This window comes from Terrapene carolina, unplaced genomic scaffold (genome assembly GCF_002925995.2).
Source record: "Terrapene carolina triunguis isolate 2854851 unplaced genomic scaffold, T_m_triunguis-2.0 Scaffold25, whole genome shotgun sequence".
Taxonomy (NCBI): Eukaryota; Metazoa; Chordata; order Testudines; family Emydidae; genus Terrapene; species Terrapene triunguis.
Window position 1 is genome coordinate 2,892,994 of NW_020664376.1, and position 23,170 is coordinate 2,916,163.

Consider the following 23,170-nt stretch of genomic DNA (forward strand, 5'->3'; position numbering starts at 1 on the left):
GGCCCCAATCCTTGACGGGTTTCTAGGCATTATCACAACACAAATACTTAATGGTGAGCTAACTCCACCCTCTGGTCTGCATCTACCAACTATCAGGAAGAGCTACTGATCCTGTCTAGGAAACCTCTCTTATGTGACGTGCTCTAAAGCTCCATACTGCTTCAAAGCCTAGAGCTAGGGAGCTACCTGATGACTTGCTCCTCTTTTTCCCTGACATGGGGGATGGGTTCCACAGGCAAAATCAGAAACACTTGCCCAGGAGATGGATGCCTATAGCAGGATAACTGACTCATATACACACCAGCACCAAAAACAGTCTTGAAAGTTAGGGGGTGGATTGGGACTTCAATAGGAACAGTTAGGCCAGCAATGAGCACTCCTGAAAATCCTGCCTTAGAGAAATTTCTCATTTTGTGCCTAAGAATACACAGGAGGTATAAAGGAAAAAACAACAGAATACAATAATTTTAGGTTATCCTCATGTAACGCAAGTACCCTGCTTAGAAGTTTATCGGACTTAATATTTTTGATACAATGTGAGTCCTGAACTTTCTGGGTGAAACCCTGGCTCCACTGAACTCAAAGGCAAAACTTGCATTGACTTTAACAGAACCAGGATTTCACCTTCTGAGACATAAGGCAAGGTTACTATCAGTAGCAGTCTACATCAAAAAGGAAGATTTACCGAGGAGCAAATAACAAAGGAAGTTTAACTTTTCCTCTCTTCTCCTGCCTTTTTACCAGACCAGAATGAGTCCTTATTGGTTAAGCCTACAGTTTTCATAAACCAAGTAAATGAATGTTAGCTTAAAATCACAGGCACTGGAAACTAAGTCTCAGAAAAAAATGTAAGTAAAAGCATGACCACTGAGCCTTTCATTTTATTAGTTTATAAGAACACATGATGAGAAATAAAAAAGTACTTCCATTTGTTGTTAACGCACTACAGTCTTACAATTTTTTTTTTTAAATGTATCGGCCACCTTTTTCACTGAGAAACACATTCTGATTATACAACCAACAGGTGCCTGCAGCTGATATGCTTCAACTCAATTGAATTTTATCTTCGTTAACAAAAGGTCACATTAGTCTCCCATTAAACATGCAAAGCAAAAAGATATATGCCTCAAATACAACACTGGAGCTGTGAAATGATCACATTATAAAACATTATGACATATTACTTACCTCCAAGCTCCCAAACCAGCCTGCCAACGATCTGCAAACATCAGCACTAAATTCAGCACTTTCATTATAGCTTCTTTCACAAAACTAACCTAAGATCATAATGGGGAAAAAATATAAGTAGTCTAGTCAGGAATTTATTTTTAAATTCAATAAGTACTTTGGCAGGCAACACTCCATGACATTTAAATTAAGGTTTCAATTAAAACAACCTTCAGGATACACTCTAATTCTCCCAGCTACAATATGTGCTTTGTTTACTGGATTAACTGTTCAATTAATTCTGTGGTTGGCTATTTTGACAATATCTAATGTATCTAGAATTTGGGACAAAGTACTACAGTGCTACCCCATATACCAAGTGTATCACCTCTGAAGTTTCACACGAATTTTGACATTTAAAACATCACACAAATTGCAGATGATGAAATGTTTCTTGTCCCTATTTATATTTTGTATACATCAGTGCATCACCCTAGTTGCTTTCCCACCACTGTAGGAACTTTTAATTCAGGTTAATGTAGATTATACAATCTGGTATATTTTATCACTGCATTTAAACCTGAAATTACTATTTAAAATTCACTACTGATATTAGCTAAAGCTATTGCAAACAGGTACAGCACAGGCTGCCTCTACAACAGGGTTTTCAACTTTTTTTCATTTGTGGACCCCTAAAAAATTTCAAACGAAGGTGTGGACCCCTTTGGAAATCTTAGACATAGTCTGCAGAGCCCTAGGGGGTTGAAGTTGAAAATCACTGCTCTAAAATACAACAATTCAACAACATGACAGAGCTCTAGAATGGGTGGCACCTCCCTTTACCCTCCCCCCCCACACTTCATGCTACCCCAGTAGAAATAATCTTAAATATATTTTTAGACACATTTCAAACAGCTTGTTTGAATCCCCTAAAATTTGGGCAAAAACAAAAAACAAAAAAACCCCAAACCAATAAATGGTTACTCACCCTGTGCAGTAACTGTGGGTCTTTGAGATGTATCTCCCTATGGGTGCTCCACTCTAGGTGTACTTGCATCCTCTGCGCCTTTGATTGGAGATTTCTCATAACAGTGTCTGTTCAGCCTGTGCATGCGTGTTGCTCCCTGCTGTTATATATCAGCACGCAGGTAAACCACCCTTAGTTTCTTCTCTACTGTGTAGCAGAGACCTCGAAAGCAGAGGGGAAGGACAGCGGGTAGTGGAGAAACCATAGGGAACCACATCTTGAAGAATTACAGTTACTGCACACGGTGAGTGACCATGTCTTCTTCTAGTAGTGTCCCTATGAGTGCTCCACTGTAGGTGACTACTGAGCAGTTCCCTTTGAGGAGGAAGGGCCTTCAGAGCTGAGTCCAGTATTGAAGAAAGTATAGCTGAGCCACACACAGCATCAGAAGCCAAGTCATGAGTTATTGCACAGCACTTTGCAAAGGTACGTACAGAGGTCCAAGTTGCAGCTCTACTTATTTCACTGATGGGAACATTTTTGCAAAAGGCTGTAGAAGTGGAAACTGATCTTGTAGAGTGAGTTCATATGCCTGAGTGTGCTTGGAGATTACAAGATTGGTAGCAACAGCTAATGCAATCAGATATCCACTTGGGAAGTCTTTTTTTAGAGACTGCAGACCCTTTTGATGTATCTGCAATCGAGACAAATAATTTGAACGGTTTAGTCCTGTCAAGATAGAAGGCCAGGGCTCTCCTGACATCAAGTGTGTGTAACAACACCTCCTTTTTGTCTAGGTGAGGTTTAGGGTGGAAGATTGGGAGATGAATGGGTTAGTTAATATAGAACTCGGAAGATATTTTTGGTGAAAACTTGGGGTGTGGTTGTAATGTTAACTTGTCTTTGAAAAGTTACGTGAAAGGAGGGTATGCCATAAGGGCCCCTATATTCCTAACTCTTCATGCTGATGTGATAGCTACCAGAAATGGTGTTTTCAATCGCGAAATGGAGGAGTGAGCAGGTAGTCGTTGGTTCAAACAGAGAATCCTGTAAGATATTTAAGAACCAGATTTAGGTCCCAAACCAGAGTAGAATGTTTGACTGGTGGAAATAGATTTCCGAGACCCTTCAGGTTCCTCCTCGTCACTGGCTGGGTGAATACAGAATAACATGCTATTGAAGAATGGAAAGAAATGGTTACTTATGACAACTGTGGTTCTTTGAGATATGATGCAGACATGTATTCCACCTAGGTGTGTACACACGCAGCACAGCAGAGCCAGAGAATTTTGCCTAGCAGTACGCATAGAGGGGTGGCAGTCACGCCTAATGACCAGCCCCATCTCTGGCAACATGAAGCAGAGTCTCTCTGACCCCCCCTCAGTTCCTTTACACAGAGACTAGACTCCAATGCAGCGGATGGAGGGTGGGTCCTGGAATACACATCTGCATCTCATCTCAAAGAACCACAGTTGAAGAAGAAGAAATGGTTACTCACTGTAAGTAAATGCAGCCATGTATTCCACTTATATGACTCACAAGCAGTACCCACCCCAGGAGGTGGGGCTCAGAGTCTACCTAAACAAGGATTGCAGGACTGCCTACCAAAACTTGCATCCGCCCTAGAAGGTGGGGTTACTGCATAATGGTTCATAAATATATGTACGGACAACCACATAGCAGCCCTGCAAATCTTCAATATTGAGACGTCACCGAGGAAGGCTACTGACGTTGCTTGCACTCTCACAGAATGAGCTCACACCTGATGAGGAGGCATAGACTAACCTATTTCATATGCAGTCTTGATACAGGATGTTATTCATTTAGAAATCATCTGTGAAGAGACTACTTTCCCCTTTACGTGATTTGCATATGACATGAACAGGCGAGGTGAAGCACAAAACAGCTTAGTCCTGTCCAGACAGAAGGCTAGACATTGCCTGACATCTAATGGATGGAGATGCTGCTCCTCCGGAGATGAATGCAGCTTAGGAAAGAACACAGATAAATATACCACCTGGTTCAAACAGAACCGAGAAACCACTTTAGACAAAAATTTGGTGTACGATTGTAAATTCACTTTGTCCTTGGAGAATTGTATATAAAGGAGACTCTGCCATTAGAGCATGCAACTCTCATTCTCTTCTTGCAGATGTTATCTGCTACGAGGAATGCAGTTCTCTGACACAAAAGTGGAAAGGTACAAGATGCCAGTGGTTTGAATGGAGGCCCCATTAAAACTGCTAGGACCATGGTAAGGTCCCAAAGAGGAACCAGCTCTTGAACCAGAGGATAGAGATGAAGAAGCCCTTTTAAGAATGTTGCTACCACAGTATTGGAGAAGACTGATCTTCCCTTAACGGGGGGATGAAATGCCGATATCACTGCCAGATACACTCTCAATGAGCTAAGTGCAATTCCCAACAACTAAAGGTGCAGCAAGTACTCCAAGAGGTCCTGGAAGGAAGCCAGTGTTGGTTGAATTCCGTGGGCCAACCACCATACCAAAAACCGCTTCCATTTTGCTGAATAGGCCATTCTGCTAGAGGGTTTTCTACTGCTGACTAGGACCTGTGGAACAGCTGCTGAATACTGCTCTTCCTCCTCATTTAGCCAAGCAGCAGCCATGCCACGAGATGCAGGGAACTGTGTGGGGGATGCAAGGTGTGTCCGTGATTCTCTGCGAGTAGGTCGCAATGAAGAAGAAAGAGGTATGGGAGGCTGAATTGATAATGTGAGAAGGTTGGAGAACCAGCATTGCCTTGGCCACACTGCGGCAATGAGAATAATCTGTGGGATGGTCAGGATCAGAAGGGGAAGTGTACAGGAGAGCAGACTACTAGCTGAGATGGAAACTATTGGATAGGGATCCCGGACTGAGGATCCCTCTACAGCAGAACAGATTGACATTTCCTGTTGTCCCTAATGGCAAACAGGTCAATCGTTGGAATGCCCCAAACTCCAAAGATGACCCAGAGGACAATTGTTTTCGAAGACCGCTCAGGGGAAAATTCCTGCTGAGAATAGTCTGAGAGTGGGCAAGTGGTTGGCTATCAGAGTGATACTCTCCTCAATGCAAAACTGCCACAACCTGATTGCCTCTTGGCAGAGCACCCTGGAGTGTTCTCCCCCTTGCCTGTTCATATACTACATCGTGGTGATATTGTCGGTAAATATATGAATCACTGAGCCCCTGATATAGTCCAGAAAAGCGTGATATACACTGTAGATGACCCCAAACTCCAGCACTTCGATATGCAGTGAGGACTGCAGCTCTGCTCACAGACCTTGAACTTTCAGCAACTCCAGATGGGCTCACCAGCCCATCTTGGAGGCATCAGAGACAGACCTGGATGGTAAGGGCTGGATGAAGGGAGCACCCTGACAAATGTTCTCCAGGAGCATCCACCCCAGCAAGGAGTCCTGGACCCGTGGAGGGAGATGGACCAATCTCTCCAAGGAGTGAAGAGTCAGATTGTAAACTGTCCTGAGCCACATCTGATGGAGACAAAGACACAACCCTGCAAACTGGACCACCTGCATGCCAGCAGACATGTAGCCCAAGAGCCTGAGATACATCCAACACATCATGGAAAGCTGAGATTGCAGACTAAGGGAAAGGTGGCGAATGACTGAAAATGGTCGGTCAGCAGAAATGCTCTCAAACTCAAAGAGTCTGTTAGGGCCCCAATGAAATCTATTTTTTGAGTGGGAACCAAAATTGACTTCAGTGTTTAGAATGAAACCCAGATGGTTGAGCAGGCACAGTGTAATGTTGACGTCCTCTCTGGACCTGCCTCTCAGTATAGCCAGTCGTCCAGATATAGGAAGATGTTCATTCCTTTCTTCCTGAGGTATGCGGTCTCCAAGACCATGCATTTGGTAAAAACCCAAGGGGCAGAAGAGAGGCCGAAGGGCAACACCATATACTGAAGATGGAGCTCTGCTATGACGAATCAAAGGAACTTTCTGTAGCCCAATAGGTGTCCTGAAGGTTCAGGGCAGCAAACCAGTCATTCTGAGACAACGTGGGGAGGATAGTTGATAGAGTGACCATTTGGAACCTCTTGTATCGGATATATTTGTTAAGGCCTCGAAGGTCGAGAATGGGTCTTATCCTCCCTCGGATTTGGGAATAGAAGCCATGAACCCGGTGTTCCAGCAAAACCACCTCCACCACTCCCAAAGCCAGTAGAGAGTGAACCTGCTCAAGGTGCAGTATCTGGTGAGAGGGGTTCTTGAAGAGGAACAGGGAGGGATGGACAGGGACTGGATGACATAGCCAGATCTGACAGTGCCTAGGACCCAGCTGTCAGTGGTGATCGAACCCCATGCATTGTGAAAGAAGGCTGTCCTGTCCCCAAATGGAAGGGACGGGGAGAAAGGAATGATGACTGGAACACTGCTCTGGACCAAAGAGTCAAAATGGGTGCTTAACTGTGCCGGGGAGGGCACGTGGACTGGCCAAACCCCAGACAAGACTGCCTCCTTCTATGGGATCTATGCCCCTTTCTGGCATAGTCCCGCTGTCTTGAGGGAGGGAACGACTGCCCAAATGTGCACTGCGGACGATACTGCTGCTGTTGACGACCAATGTGGTGCCTCTGCACTGTTGGTGTATATACTCCCAAGGGCTGTTGGGTAGCTCTAGAGTCCTTGAAGAAGTGCAAAGTCTCATTTGTCTTATCCCAAAACAGCGTTTGGCCATCAAAGGGCAAATCCTCTCCCTCCTGCTGCACATTGAGAGCTATGCCCAAATTCTGCAGCCAGGAAGCCCTTCTCATGGCCACTGCTGAGGGCGGCCATCACTCTGGCCGAAGATTCCAGCACAGACTGCAACAAAGTCTTTGTCACCAAGCAGCCTTCGGTGACAAATGCCCGAAATTCCTCTCTCAAGGCTTATGGCAGCTGGTCTGCAAACTTAGACATAGCCATCCAGTTCACGAAGTCATACTTGAACAGCAGTGCTTGCTGGTTAGCAATCTGCATCTGCAAGGAAGAGGAGGTATAAATCTTCCTGCCCGTCAGGTCCATTCATTTAGAGTCCTTATCCTTGGGAGTGGGCTTGAACCTGCCCTGACAGGCTCTATCATTCACCACAGTTACGACCAGGGAACGTGGGGCCTGATGGGAGTAAAAACCCTCACATCCCTGCACCAGAACGAAGTAGCGCTTTTCCTTGTGCTTTGCTGCAAGCGGTACCAAAGCCAGCATGCTCCAGAGGACTTTAGCAAGCTCAAGGAGTGAATCATTAATAGGGAAGGAGACTCTCCCAGGGATAGATGGCTGCAGATAAGCATTAACATATGGGTGTTCTCTTGAAAGAACTCCGTTTGAATACCCTACGAAGCAGCCACACACTGCAAAAGGTCCTAGTATGCCTTGAAATCCTCCAGTACTGAAGGGGAGGAAGACTCAGGCACCGTTGAATCATCCAGGGATGAAGATGAAATGGTTAACTGTACCAGAACCGGACCTTGCTCCAGGACTGATGGAGCTGGATGGGACGACTACGGAGGCTCTGCGAGGGGAAGGCTCATTGGTGCCTGGGCCTGTGGTAGATCAATGGTACCACCACAGATCTGGTCGGTGATCTCACCTTCAAGTGAGACGAGGAGTGGGACTGCCATGACTAAGAAGTGTCTGACAGATTTCATGGAGGCCACTGGTATGGATAAGGCATGGTGGCCAGTAGGCGCAAGGCCAGGTGCCCCAGTCCCGAATGTGAGATGAACACCAATTCTAGTACCCATAGCGCTCCATAAATGGTCCCCCAATGTGGGTCAGGTGATGGACAGCGAGAGAAGGAAGAGCCCAACCTGGATGCGGAAGAGTAGTGGGCTTCAGGGGATAAAGGTGGAACCATCCGTCAGGGTGCAAGCAACTGGTCTGACTAATCCATAGCCCAAAACGAAGAGGGAGCGAGCGCCAACAGCAGAAATGGTACCAGCAGCACCAAGTATGCCTCCTTCGTTTCTGGTGCAAGAAGCAGTGTCGATGCCAAAGTTGGCAGCAGTACCAAGGTAACCGATGATGCCGAAGTGGAGGGCGATGAGTGCCGACAGGGTAATGTTGGCGGCGCCAGGTGCAGGGGTGCCAAAGACACTCCCGGTGCTGGAGAGGTCCTTCACACCAAGCCCAGCAGCAGCCCCCATTTCACGGACTGTGAAAGAGAAACAACAGAGTATGGTGCTGACAGACCCACAGGTTCAGCAGCCTGCCCAGCCAATAGGAAGATGAAGGAAGCAGCCCTGGCAAAGTCCTGGACCACGGGCAAGGTAGGGACAGAAAAGAAGAGGAAGTCCACTGCTACCAGATGCACCACCAGCGTGGAAAGAGACAGTGCCAGTATTGCCCTCATCAGTACCGGACTCAATGGATATCCCGGGGCTGGAACTGGAGACGACAGTACAGGGTCTCTGACCTCCTTGTGTGGTACTAGGGAGTGGTTGACGGGATTTCCTCCATCCTGCGCATTGGCATTCAGTCCATGCTCCTTCTGAAGGAGGGAGACGAGTCCCCATGCAACGTGGAATGGCCTGAGTCAGTCTTATGCAACCTTTTCCTCAGTGCACGTGATGGGGAACAACTCCTTCATCTCTTAGGAGAGACACCAGATCCAGGAAGCAAAGCAGAAGCACACCCAGAACCGGAGGGCAACATCCGATCTGACAAGGGCCTCAGTGCCGAAGCAAGCCGCATGTCCTGTTTGAGCACCTAGTGCTTCAAACGAAGATCCCTCACCACCAGAGTCTATTTGGTGAACGATCTATAAATGGGAAACCACTCCTTACTGTGGGCTTCACGTAGGCACAGCAAGCACCTATGTGGGGATTGTTCTTGGGGATTGCTCCCCCTCATGACGGACAATTTTTAACCCCGGTAAGGGCAATACTAGAGAAACACAAATTATAACTAACTACAGCAACACTAAGTAACTAACGCTATACTAAGGATACTAATTTCTAGTTGTATTTAATTAGTCACTAAAAATAGAGGGATTGTGAGGTGAAAACCATGCAGCGCTCCAACTCCAGTCACAGGCAGTAAGAAGAAACTGATGGATGTCACGGCGGCACTGCCTCATATAGCCAGAGGAGGGGCTATGGGCACAAGTGCCGCCTCTCTACAGGTACTGCTTGGCAAAATTCTCTGGCTCCTGTGTGCTAGGTGTGCACACACCTAAGTGGAATACACAACTGCATCTACTCAAAGAAGCCACCATGATGGCTGTCAGGTGGACTCTAATGGAAATTAGCGACAGTTCCAAGTTTTTAAAGTAGTAGAATGTAGTCCACTATATCTGACAGCGATGAGATTGTGAGTGGAATGTGTTTGAGGCCACACCAGCAGGCAAATCTTGTCCATTTTTGCAAGTGTAGCATGTAGATGGTTTTCTGCTGGAGAAGAGGCATATCTGACTGCCCTGAGTTCCAGGAGGTTGATGTGCAGAGTTGTTTCCAGACGTGTCCATGTGCCCTGGGCCATGTGGGTGTCTAGATGTGCATCCATCGTTATGATAACTGCAGGGGGAGGGCAGCTGAAAGTGACTCCTGCACAAACTTTGTGAGGGTATTTCCACCAATTGAGAGATTCCTTTATGAAAGCAGGTATCGAAAGTAGTATAGTTAGACTGTGTCTGTTCAGGGAATTAACAGTCCTGAACCACTTTTGAAGGCATCCCATTCACAGTCTTGCATGTTATATAATGAAAGTATCAGCTGCCATAGGCCCCAACAGCTGAAAACAATTCTTGACCAGGGTTTGAGGGCTGATCTGGACTGTACTGACTATGATGGATAGAGTCATGAATCTGTGCATTGAGAGGCAGGCTCTTGCCCCTATTAAATCGAGATGAACTCATATTCTAACTTTTGCACAGGGGTTAAGGTGGATTTTTGAATGTTCAATTGCAGATCGAATTGGAGAAAGAGGTCTATGGCTTCACAAGTTGCTTCCTGACCTTTCAGAAGCCAATTGTCTAGGTAAGGGACCACCACAATTCCCTTTCTGCGGAGATGTCCTGCTACTACTGACATGGCCTTTGGATGAAGAAGAAAAAAAAAAAAGAGTCCTTCAACATTTGCAGAGATTGTGCTTTCAGCAAACAATTTGGTGCCATCAAAAAGAAGGTCTTGACCGTATTCTGGACCTCCTTGGGAAATCCTGAGAGCAGAAGCCAGAAGGCCCCTTATAATTACAGCCATAGAAATCAAATGAGTGGCAGTATCACTAGAGCCAAAAGAGACCTACAAAAATATGTTCAGGTGAGCAGTTGGCCTTCTGCAATAATTGCCTGGAATTGCTCTCTATGTTCTGCTGGTAGATACTCAATAAAGGAGTTCAGCTTGGTATAATTTATATAGTTATACTTCACCATTAATGCTTGGGAGTTGGCAATTCTCAATTGTAAAGTGGCTGACAAATATACTTTTCTACCAAACATGTTGAGGCGTTTATGATCTGTATCACAGAGCGTAAATATAGCATGGTGCTGACTTCACTGTTTATTAACCCCCTTGACCATTAAGGAGTTAGGAAAGGAATGGGAAAATAAAAATGGAGTCCTTAGAGGGGACAAGATATTTTTGTCTGCACTCTTACATGTGGGCAGAATTGACGCTGGGGGTATGCCAAATAACCTTTGCAGGATCCAGAAGGGCCTCATTAACAGCCAGGGTAATTCGGGCAGATGAAACTGTCTGAAGGATGCCAAGTAGCTTATGATGGTTCTTTAACCTCCTCAAGATAGATCTGCAAACAATCTGCAACCTTCTTGATAAGGTCCTGCCACTTTACAATTCCGAATTGCCAACTCTCAGGCATTAAATTATACCAAGCTGAACTCCTTTATTGAGTATGTACCAGCAGAACTTTATAGTCTTTAGTTTTAACTATATTCTGAGTACCTGGGGAACCAGCAGCCTCATGGGTTGAAGAGAATTAGGGGCTGAAGCCACTGAAGTCATCTGAGACTTCTTTGAGATAGGTTCCCTACCTGGAAAACTCAAGGGATGGTCTCTGGGAATCTTATGAAAGGAATCGTGTCCTCAAGGAGTACGGTTCGGAGACAGTGGAGGCAGCGGTCTTACTCAGAGGCCAACATACAGAGGAGGTCCCCTGACCAGTGTCAGAGGCCGGGCATAGTGAGCTCTCCATTGTGAGGAGTCAGTTAGAGCTCCCTGTTTTTTGATGGCTCTAGATTTTAATGCCAGAAAGAAGTTGCACTTTTAGAAAAGATGAGACTCCCCGAGGCAACAGATGCACGAGGAGTGTCAGTCAGTCACCGGGAATGCCCGCTGGCACAACAAGCAGCGTCTGAAACCAGGAGAACTTAGCATGTCCTCCCAGTAAAGTAAAAACTCCCAGAAGAGGAGAAATTATCGATCTAAAAGATATATGTATATATATATATAAATTAATTAATCTTTTCAAAAAAGCCAAAACAACAGCTAAAACTACTACTAAGTACTAACTATACTAAGAACAACTATAATAAACTAAGTTCTAAAAGAGCTAAGGCGACACAGTTGGGGTAAAACAATGCAGGCTTTGTCCCAGGCCAATGCGGGTTAGAAAGAACTGAGGGTGGTTTCCACACGCAGTGCTATCTAACAGTACAGAGCACGAGACTGAGTAACACACTTGCACAGGCCAAATGGACACTGCTCTGAGAAATCTCCAATCAAAGGCACAGGGGACACAAGAGCACCTGGAGTGGAGCACCTATAGGGACAGTACTCAAAGAATCACCATAAATTCCCACATCTTCTAGCCACAGGTGACCCATGTACAATTTGAAGAACTGAACTGTATAATTAAGGAAATGATTCTGAGTGGGAAGCAAATGCATGAGTCTCAATTGTAACTCTGGAAAGGCTACTGCCTCTCCACAATATCTATAATTACCATATGTCAAAATCCAACATATACTGGATGATTTGTAATGATAAACATTTCTCCCTTGTTGAGCTGAAAATACCACGTATTCAGTTTTACTTAACACATACCTTTTCTCTCAGCAGGCAGCGATCATGGATTGTAGACAAATATCTATAATGAATTTTAATCAGTTGATCTAAATCTTTGGCTTCTTCTACCTGATGCTGAAACTCCAAACCTGTACTGTGAAGAATCTTTAAAAGAAAAAGCAAGGAGTATTAACATGAATACCACCTCTATGACTGGAATCTCCATAGTTCTTTTCTCTACACTTCTCTGGGGAGTTCTTTTTATCAGGGATTTGGAGCAATCAAATTTTTGAATTGCTCCGCTCCAGCTCCACTCCAGCTCCGGGCAAAAACCCAGGGCCGAAGCCCTCGGACTTCAGATTCAGCCCCGAGCCGTAGCAAATCTAACACTGGCCTTGGTGACCCCATTAAAATGGGGTCACGAGTCACTTTGGGGTCACAACCCACAGTTTGAGAACCACTGCGATAGAGAGGCTGCTCTTGTACCATGGACTGAATATGCCACTTCTGTAGGTGTTGATTCAGGGCATGCTACCATCATTAGAAATCCCAGATCCTGAAGGCCTAAGAATCAAGAGACTGGGACTGGAAATAGAACTCAGAACCTCTTGCATAACACAGAGCATCATCATTAAGAAAGTGGGCCAGCTTCCATCTATTCTCCTTTCAAAAAGAGTGTATTAACACAGAATGGCAATTCATATACAGTAGTAGGGTAAGTGTGGATCTGCACAAGTTCCTGCTTCACTTAAGAGAATATAAACTTTTGGAAATGGACATTAGTTAACTCCCAGAGGCACACATGTAAAGACACAACTTTTGCAGTAATGCTATTAGGAGTGCAGAATAACAGCAGCTTACTGAAATCTATTGTTTCTCTTGACATTAACGTCCTTTCTTTGCAAACCTTTGGGGTGAAAAGTTAGTCTGAAGAAAAGTGTTACTAATATCAAAGAATTATGTACATTAAAAACTCCTAAAAGTCTATTTAATATTTACTGATTTAAGATGTCTTACTTAAAATTCAAACAAACAACCAGCATGAATATTTTCAATATACATTCCTTTTTAGTTCAGGACTTAAAAACTGAACAAAATAGACATTAAGTGAAGACATTACTTATTTGCACATGCTTAGTCAGAAGTTGTTTTGAATTATTAGCTATGTTATGACTACAGTTAGAAATTCCTACAATACGTAAGATTATTGTAAAAGGACAAACCCTGGTCATGATGTAGTTGTGCAAGCTGTTAACAAAATGCATGAGTTTCACTCTTAAGAGGAACATGCGGTGAATTTGTTGTTTTATAAATTCTGTTTGTGATCCAAACTGAGGAACTATCTCTTGTTCTAATTGAGGTCCTTCCTTTAACTGTGGTTTTTCGGTAGCATTTACTAGTTCTAAAAATGAAGAGGAAAAAGTTTGGGTGAATATTTATAAAATAAATAGGTATTAACTACATTTAAATATTAATTAAAACTAAAATGTATCCTTTTTATTAAAGTTATCAGAACAATAATGTACTGAAATAGCTTTTGTCCTTTAATTCAGATACTTATCAGTATCTACATAACAATCATATATTAAAATAGTAACTGGGAGGGGATATTATGATGCAATTAATTGTTTGCTACATATTAAAGTGCCAAGGTTGATATATTACAATATTTAAAAAATTACATGAACATAAACTGTTATCTCCACAAAGGGGAGAACACTTCAAAGCCCAGTCATACCCATACAAATTAAAACTCATTTTAGCAAATTAGAAAGTACAGTTCTCAATATCTTCAGTGACACAATGATCCAATAGAGTTATAAAAGTCTTTAGGTGAAACCTGAGCCCAACCACTCAAACTCTCTGGATGACACAGTTATTTATTTTCAAAGGTTAACCAGAGTGGACTACTTTATATAAAACTCTTAATAGTATGAACACCAAAAGGCCACTGAAGTGGAATATTGGAAAAATCCCTGACCCTCCTCCCCATCACTCCCACACGCCCTACTGATCTTGACCACACAATTAAAGAGCCCATAGACTTTCTGCCAGCACAGGAAAATTAAACTCCCAAGTACACATTCTGACCTATATAAATTTACTTTGTAGTTTATAAAGGGTAAGTAACTATTTTCACAACCACTTAGGACAGAAAGTAATGTTACTGGTAAAATCATGGCTGTATTTGCATTAGGATATGATGCACAGGACTTCCTTCAGTAGCTATGGCTGAAGAATGACCTAGCAACAAATCTCAGAGATTTGAAAAAACAAACAAATCAAACAAAAAAACTAACTATAGCTGAATTAAGGTATGGTAGATGGTAGGGGTCCTTTGCAGACAAAGTAGGACTGACCAATTCTGTATTTGGTGCCTAGATACCATACCACAGTGATTGTTGCAAAAGAAATGCCTCAATAAATATAGCCAGCTATATTTAATAGGTGTGTTAAATGAGACACAAATATGATTAATTCTGTAAAGCCATCAAGGATCCAACTAGTTTATAATCTCTTATCCTGGATGCTCATACATCCATTACCACAAATGAGAGAAATTTGCCATCAAGATGGATGGACACTGCCCCCAGCAATGTCAATTTTACTTCAAAACTTGACTTCCAAAATAATTTAACTGCATACATATCAGAAAAGGATTCTCACCATGGGCCTTATTCGAACACCAATGAAGTCAATAGAAAGACTCCAATTAATTTCAGTGGGTTTAGATGAGGTTCCATGTAACTTTCACACTGCCCTGCTGAGCAAAATTAATTTAGCAACTATCTTTCCCAGCACCTTGTAAATGTTACAAAAAGGAGCTATTATGCTGCAATACTGACTTTTCCAAAAGGCTACCATAATACTGGGTGTATTTAAACAACTGTCAATAGCATGGATACCAATATGCCATAAAACAAGACCTTACACACCTCTACCCCGATATAACACGACCCAATATAACGCGAATTCAGATATAACGCAGTAAAGCAGCGCTCCGGGGGGTCGGGGCTGCGTGCTCCAGCAGATCAAAGCAAGTTCGATATAATGCGGTTTCACCTATAATGCGGTACGATTTTTTGGCTCCTGAGGACAGCGTTATATCGGGGTAGAGGTGTATTTTCAGTGATACAGATTTAAGATTAACAAGAAATATTTCAAGAAATTTCTTACCATCAAATCGTAAAACATCTAAGCTATACTTGGCCCACTTTATTTGTAATAAGAGAAGAAACACTTGATTGTAAATTTTTTGACATTCTAAACTTATAACTATATCCACAGGCCAAGGAACCTAAAGAGGAAAAAACAAAACAAAAAACCCTTAATTTGATGGAGCAATTTTCTGTTACTTCAAATGTATTTTAAAATTAAAGCAAAAGAAACATTATATTTTACCTTGTAGCTCAATGTTAAGCCATCTAAGGTATGGACAGGGAGTTTCTTCTTTGCTGTATCAACACTTTCAAAAGATATAGACAGCCTACAAAAAGAAACAAATACTCTAGTTGCCAATGGTTTGCACTAAGCTGGTGGTTATCTTAAAATGTTTTATTTTAATCTGTCATTACTAAATATTAAGGATCAGATTTAACCTGGTAGGGAAAGATTTGTAAAGATACCTCTGCTCCAAGCTTTGTATAAAGATTGTATAACATAGGGGTGGCCAACCTGTGCCTCCGGAGCCACATGCAGCTCTTCAGAAGTTTATAGGCAGCTCCTTGTATAGGCACCAACTCCGGGGCTGGAGCTACAGGTGCCAACTTTCCAATCTGCCAGGGGGTGCTCACTGCTCAACCCCTGGCTTTGCCACAGGCCCATCCTCCACTCCACCCCTTTCCTGAGCCTGCCATGCCCTCACTCCTCCCCATCCCAGAGCCTCCTGCATACCACGAAACAGCTGATCAGGAGATGCGGGGAGGAAGGGGGAGGCACTGATTGGCAGGGCTGCCGGTGGACAGGAGGCGCTGGGAGCGGGGGGCAGGAGGGAGGGGAGCTGATGGGGGGCTGCTGACGTATTACTGTGGCTCTTTGGCAAAGTACATTCTGGCTCCTTCTCAGGCTCAGGTTGGCCACCCTGGTATAACAGAATTACTAATCAAGACACTATTGCAAGTGAATATACAGGGGAACTTATTGTGTCGGAAAACAAAAACAAATGTCTACAGGTAAAATTTAGTTCTAGTGAACAGATTAATTAATGCTCTCATACTTTAAGTAGATAACAATCATATGTTTATTTCCACCATACTGCATTTTGAATACTCTATCAATGCACACAATAGTTTCTAACACAAAATGCAGTGACAGAATGACCCAAAGTGGTTGAACTTACAGCTATACTGATGACTAAGACCACAATAGAGCCTAATATTTATGTATTTCATAAACCTATCATTTCAACAGGAAGATAGAAGGAAATTGAAAGGAAAAAAGTCATTTTTACTCTCAACTTAATTCCATGCATTTTACCTTGAACTGTCCTCTGGGTAACGTTGTCCAACTGCTTCCTGGAGTTGAACATTTAGAAATGATACATTCTGCCAAGTTTCCTTTTCTCTTATTTTATCAAAAATAGATGTGTAGAAATCATACATAGTATCCCCAGCTTCAAGCAAAAAAAAGTTTCGCATTGCCTGCAAGTACTCTACCAGCCTGAACAGGGAATACAAATATACAAACATCTCTTCAATCTGCATTATATTCCTTTAACATAAAATGTCACATTATGTAATGCAAACCTTTAAAAGTCTCATCATCACAAGAACTCCCAACTGAATCCCATACTCCAGTGAAGTCTATTATACATTACTTTTTCACATAAACATCACTTAGGCCCAGATGTAGCAAAATACTTAACCATGTGCATAGCTCAAAGCATTGAAAGTAGTGCCACTGACTTCAGTAGGACTAGTCATGTACTCAAGCACTTTTCTGGATCAGGCCCTCAGTTCAAGAACAGCTTTATGGGGAGAAATAGTGCATCTGGGGACCGACTGGCTAAGCAGCAGTTCTGCAGAAAAGGACCTGGGGATTACAGTGGACAAGAAACTGGATAAGAGTCAGCAGTGTGCCCTTGTTGCCAAGAAGGCCAATGGCATATTGGGCTGAATTAGTACAAGCATTGCCAGCAGATCGAGGGAAGTGATTATTCCCCTCTATTCGGCTCTGGTGAGGCCACACCTGGAGTATTGTGTCCAGTTTTGGTCCCCCCACTACAGAAGGGATGTGAACAAATTGGAGAGAGTCCAGCAGAGGGCAACAAAAATGATTAAGGGGCTGGGGCACATGACTTACGAGGAGATGCTGAGGGAACTGGGGTTATGTAGTCTGCAGAAGAGAAGAGTGAGGGGGGATTTGATAGCAGCCTTCAACTACCTGAAAGGGGGTTCCAAAGAGGATGGATCTAGACTGTTCTCAGTGGTGGCAGATGACAGAACAAGGAGCAATGGTCTCAAGTTGCAGTGGGGGAGGTCTAGGTTGGATATTAGGAAACACTATTTCACTAGGAGGGTTGTGAAGCACTGGAATGGATTACCTAGGGAGGTGATGGAATCTCCATCCTTAGAGATTTTTAAAGCCCGGATTGACAAAGCCCTGGCTGGGATGATTTAGTTGGTGTTGGTCCTGCTTTGAGCAGGGGATTGGACTAGATGATCTCCTGAGGTCTCTTCCAACCCTAATATTCTATGATTCTATGATCTCTCTAACTGCAGAACCTGAAAAAATTCCAACGTCATTGGGAGTTTTGCCTAAGTAAGGGCTCCAATATCAGTTCCTTAACTGTTAAAAAAAGGGGAAGAAGGGGTAGTAGTACTTCCCTATTTCACAGAGGTGCTGTGAGGATGGATACATTTAAAGACTGTAAGGCACTTAGATACTATGGTGATGGGGGCCACATGAGTACCTTAAATAGAAAGACTGTGACTTAGGACCAGGTCAGAGGTCATGAGATCAGGCCACTTTACTCAACTCAGCATGACAATATCACATAATTAGTGGTCGTGTAATGGCCAAATTCAAATTTAGATAATCATATTCTGTCTTCCTAAAATTTCTCCTATATTTTAAGCTGACTGTGTGAAAGCCTGGTTCCACTGAAGTCAATAATAGCTTTGACATTGACTTAATTGGGGCCAGGATTTTACGCATTGTTCTTTCTAGGAATATTTATATTTGTCAATTTTTAACTGTTTTCATACTTCTCTACCCAAAAGTACTTAATACCATAATCTAGTGTATGAATTAAGACATGTGTTTACCTTTAAACGTTATTTAAAGCAAATATATTAAAATACTACGTTTTTAATCAAGCTGCTTACACTTTACTTTTTCTTTGCTTATCGTTATTATTTGTATTACAATACTGCTTAGAGACCCAGTCTGAGACTGGACACCCACTGTGCTTCAAGCTGTATAAATACATAGTAAGAAACGGCTCCTTCAAAAAAGACCTTACAAACTAAGGGCTTGTCTACATTTAAAATGCTACAGTGGCACCGTAGTGCAGCTGCACTTCAGTGTAGATGCTACTTACAGCGACTGGAAGGATTCTCCCATCACTGCATGTAATCCACTTCGCCGAAAGGCGATAGCTAAGTCTTCCGTTGACCTAGTGCTGCCTATATGGGGACTTAGATCAGCTTAACTATGCCACTCAGGGATGTGAACTTATAATACCCAAATGATGCAGTTATGCCAACATAATGTTCTATTGTAGACTAGGCTTAAGAAGGTAATACAGACAAAGGGATAGAACACAAAAGAACAACGAATAGAGTGATGATTGGAAAATATTATGTTAATTCCGCATATTAGTGCTTTTGTTATTGTTTATCACTGCAGAATTAGAAGAGAAGATTAAACAGTTCGTAAAAGATTTCAACTACAAATCAATTTTCTTAAAATAATTGGTGCTTTTACAGTATGGTATACCAATTATAATGGAATATGCTTTTTAAGTAGGACCTAATTTCATTTCTTACCTGTAATCCTTCTTTAAAGTTTGCATTAGGTTGCCACAGCATTCCAGATATTGCTTATCTATATGAGGATAAAGGCAAGACCTCAGTGTCAGTTCAAATGTCTGGCATGTCACTGATTCAGAGGATCTATCCACGCAAACATCACCACCAGTAAATTTCTCATGAAAGTCACTTTGCTCCAAATACAGCCTTCAAAATAAAAAAAACATTGCTTAGTTGGAAAGGAATTGATCCATATAATACTTAACAGAAAGTGTCATACATTTAAAACTTTGTGGTCTCATTTAGCTTTCTGCTTAAAAATAAAAAAATAATAAGGCATTGAAAAAGTAGTAAAAAGTTCATTCCAGTACTGGTAACTCAATGGATATTAGTGCCTTAACTCAGACAAGCCCATTATTTCGAGTCACTATTCATACAACCTTTGTATAACAAGGCATAAGAGTACTAATTTGGATGATGTGCTATAACCACCTAATCACTCACTGTGTTTATGCCAGTTCTTGTAGTTCTGAAAAGCAATACCAGTACAAATACTGTAGACCTCAATAAATAAGAAAAATATTTGTTTTATATGATCTTTTAGAGCTAGACTGTGATGTAAGGCCTAAACAAGGGGTTATCGGTTTTCATATATTCCAAGCCAGAAAGGACCACTGTGGTTGTCTAGTCTGTCTTCCTGTATAACACATCACAGAATTTCCCCAAAATAATTTCTAGAGAATATATTTTAGAAAAACATCAACCTTGATTTAAAAATTGCCATTAATGGAGAATCCACTCTGACCCTCAGTAAATTGTTCCAGTGGTTAGTTACCATCACTTAAATATTTACACCTAATTTCCAGTCTAAATTTATCTAGCTTCAACTTTCAGCCATTGAACATTCAGCTATACCTTTCTCTGCTAGACTGAAGAGTCCATTATCAAGTACACCTCTACCCCAATATACCATGACCTGATATAACAAGAATTCGGATATAATGCGGTAAAGCAGTACTCCAGTGGGACGGGGCTGCGCACTCCGTCGGATCAAAGCAAGTTCGATATAATGCGGTTTCACCTATAACGCAGTAAGATTTTTTGGCTCCCGAGGACAGCGTTATATCGGGGTAGAGGTGTACTTGTTCCCCATGCAGGTACTCGGATGGTAATCAAGTCATCCCTTAACACTCTCTTTGTTAAGCCAAATAGATGGAGCTTCCTGAGTCTATCATTACTAAGACAGGTTTTCTAATCCTTTAATCATTCTTGTGGCTCTTTTCTGAACACACTTCAATTTATCAACATCCTTCCTGAATTGTGAACACCAGAACTGGACACAGCATTCCAGTAGCAGCTGCAAAAGTGCCAAATATAGATTTGGGTAGCCTGCGTATAGCTATAAGAGGGGGATCTTATTCAATGCACAGCCACATATCCCATTGAGAGAGAGATTATGACTTGAGCTAAGACAAACCTTGGAAGTTAGGAGAACTCCAGCCCTAGGTAGGGGTGGAAATACACTGCTGGAGCCAGTTATTGGATCTCTAGAAGACAGGTAACAACGTGTGTTGGGGGGCGGGGAGAGAAAACAGCGACCCTCCCTGCCAACCCTCACCAGAAGGTGGGTGTTTCCTTGCTCCATATGGTGTCCTCCAGTGGAGGACATGGGTCACTGGGACGACCTGGGAGAAGGGGGAGCCCAATATGTCTTTCTTCTCTTCCCTTTCCCACCACCCTGCTACAGCAGCTCTAGGAGCAACCTGGTGTTCCTAATGTACCACATGCTGCTGCCTGCTGTTGTGGCAGCAATGGCAGCTCGGCCTTAAAATTTTCCTGTCCAATTATTATTTTGGCACATTGTCAACAACATTTCCCAGAGAAACAAGTAAGAGAAGGTAAATGGCAATTTGTAAACAGTATATATCTCAGCAAAAGCTGGACAGAATTTAATCAGACAAAGAAAAGGTGCTCTGGTAGCCTGAAGGCTTTCCCCCACTGAATACCCAAGGCCAATTGCAAACAACAGAGGGGTAAGAGTCTCAAAAATAAGGTTGCAAAAAAAAAAAAAAATTTTTATAATGAAAAGTGTTAAGTAACTTAAATATAGTGGTCACTACTAAGGGCTGTTCAACACTAGAAAATGAGATCAACCCATCTCCTTCCCTATTTAGGCAGTGCTAGGTCTACCTAAGAATTCCGGACTGTTGAGGTGGTGGATTAACTATGCCAAAGGGAGAGCCCTTCCCATTGGTGTAGGTAGTGTCTGTTATGCTGAAGTGCTACAGTGATGCACTAACTCTCCTTATAATATTATACCATTGGAAAATCTTTGAGTCAGACATTTAACACTTAGGGTAAGTCTATATGTACAGCACTGCAGTGGCTTAGCTGTACTGATACACCTGCACCACTCAGCGCATCTGGTGAAAACACTCTATGCCGACAGATGAGAGTCTCCCGTTGGCATAAAAAAAACCACCTCTGCAAGCAGCATAAGCTATGTCAATGGGAGAAGCACACGAACACTTATGTTGGTGTAACCTATGTCACTCGGGGGGTGGAATATTCACATTCCTGTGCGACATAAGTTTTGCAGACATAGGCTGTAGTGTAGACATAGTATTAGTAAGCCAAAGCCAATTAGTTTATCAGAGTAGGGTCAAAATCATCATTACAATACAGCAAAAGCTATCAACAGGTAAAATCATTGTAGTGCAAGTCTGGTTTCCATCACTTCAGAGCAGAGATTGTCTTGATCGACAAAAGGACTGAGTTAACCAGCCTATCAATTTTTAAGAGAATATTCTCATCCACTGAGAGAGATTATGTACATAGCTCAACTATTAATTACAATATTCTTATAATACATTGTATTACCTGTTAAACTGTAAGGTTGTTTAACTTCACAATGAAAGCTTTTAAATACAACCAAGAACTAAAGGCACCATTGTTACATCAGAACTCTTTTTGAGAAGCCGGAACACCGATCTACCTATTGGTACGTAAGAGAAATAAATAGCTAACATTCTCACCACTAATTATTACGACCTATGTACGACTGTTAAAATCAACGTGTTGCTGCTCTGCTAGTTTCCTCACATTACCCTATCACAAAGGAACAATTATTTTTGTGGCAATTAACCTTTTTCCTGAAATGTTTGTTTTAAACTATTAGTACCACAGTAGAATTTTGCAAGATACATCTTTGTAATGATCAGCCAAAGAGAATGATTCAAATGAAAGACATTTTACATAATGTGCCATGCACACACATTAAAAATATTACATTTTGCTACAGCATTTGTTCTATCATAATTCATTTGAGAAATTATATCTATTTTTTTGTAATAAAATTTGCTATGCTAGAGACAGTTCCCATTTTCTATACTAAAAACATTTAAGTCCTGCTAGATGTAGCAGGCATAAATAGAACCGTTCTTGAATACTCATTTTAATAATTTATATTTTTAATGAACCTTTGGCCAGTCATAAGCTGCCTGGGACAATGCTTAGTCATGCTCCTCTTTAGGCTTGTTCCTGAGCTTGTTTGTTTTAAGCAGCAATAGCAAAAGTTGCTGCCTTGTGGCTTCTGACAACAGTGGTGAGATTGGTTATCTTTCAGGTGTTCAATTACCTAGCAAAGTTAATAGCCAGCAATGGATCATGAACATCATCCAGTTCTAAGTGTCTCTCTGCTATAGACTGCATCTTTATCAAACTCTGCTTTGTAGCTTGTTGTTCTGTAATAATATCTGGAACAGATTCTTCCCCATGCCGCAGACGAGACTGCACAGACTCCAGAAATAGTGTGTACAAACTCTTTCTTTCTGCATCTGAAGTGGATAGTAAAATATATGGTAAATATTATTCTAAGAAACAGTGTTGATTATACTAGAACAACTAAGTTAAGGAGATTAACATAAACCCAGTTTTGCTTGCTATATTTCCATATGCAGCATCAACAGTATCTAGGCTGTGATTCGCAAGGTACTTAAGCACATATCTAACTTTAAATATTGATATTAATAGGACTATTTGTATGCTTAATGTTGGGTACATACTGAAATATCTTGCTGAACTGGGACCTAAAA

At 42.2% G+C, this 23,170-nt stretch overlaps 1 protein-coding gene across 1 annotated transcript in view; it reads right to left on the reverse strand.

Annotated features, from left to right (window-relative positions):
* The window catches only part of LOC112110503 (gamma-tubulin complex component 5), a 46,463-nt gene that overhangs the window by 2,080 nt on the left and 21,213 nt on the right, over positions 1 to 23,170 (reverse strand). The window contains exons 14-21 of the mRNA XM_026650444.2: positions 22,714 to 22,912; positions 19,095 to 19,283; positions 16,582 to 16,764; positions 15,508 to 15,592; positions 15,283 to 15,403; positions 13,329 to 13,507; positions 12,145 to 12,270; positions 1,189 to 1,277 (exon numbers count right to left, since the gene is read on the reverse strand). Of these exons, the coding sequence (XP_026506229.1) occupies positions 1,189 to 1,277; positions 12,145 to 12,270; positions 13,329 to 13,507; positions 15,283 to 15,403; positions 15,508 to 15,592; positions 16,582 to 16,764; positions 19,095 to 19,283; positions 22,714 to 22,912 (1,171 nt within the window). The remainder of the gene's footprint in view (positions 1 to 1,188; positions 1,278 to 12,144; positions 12,271 to 13,328; positions 13,508 to 15,282; positions 15,404 to 15,507; positions 15,593 to 16,581; positions 16,765 to 19,094; positions 19,284 to 22,713; positions 22,913 to 23,170) is intronic.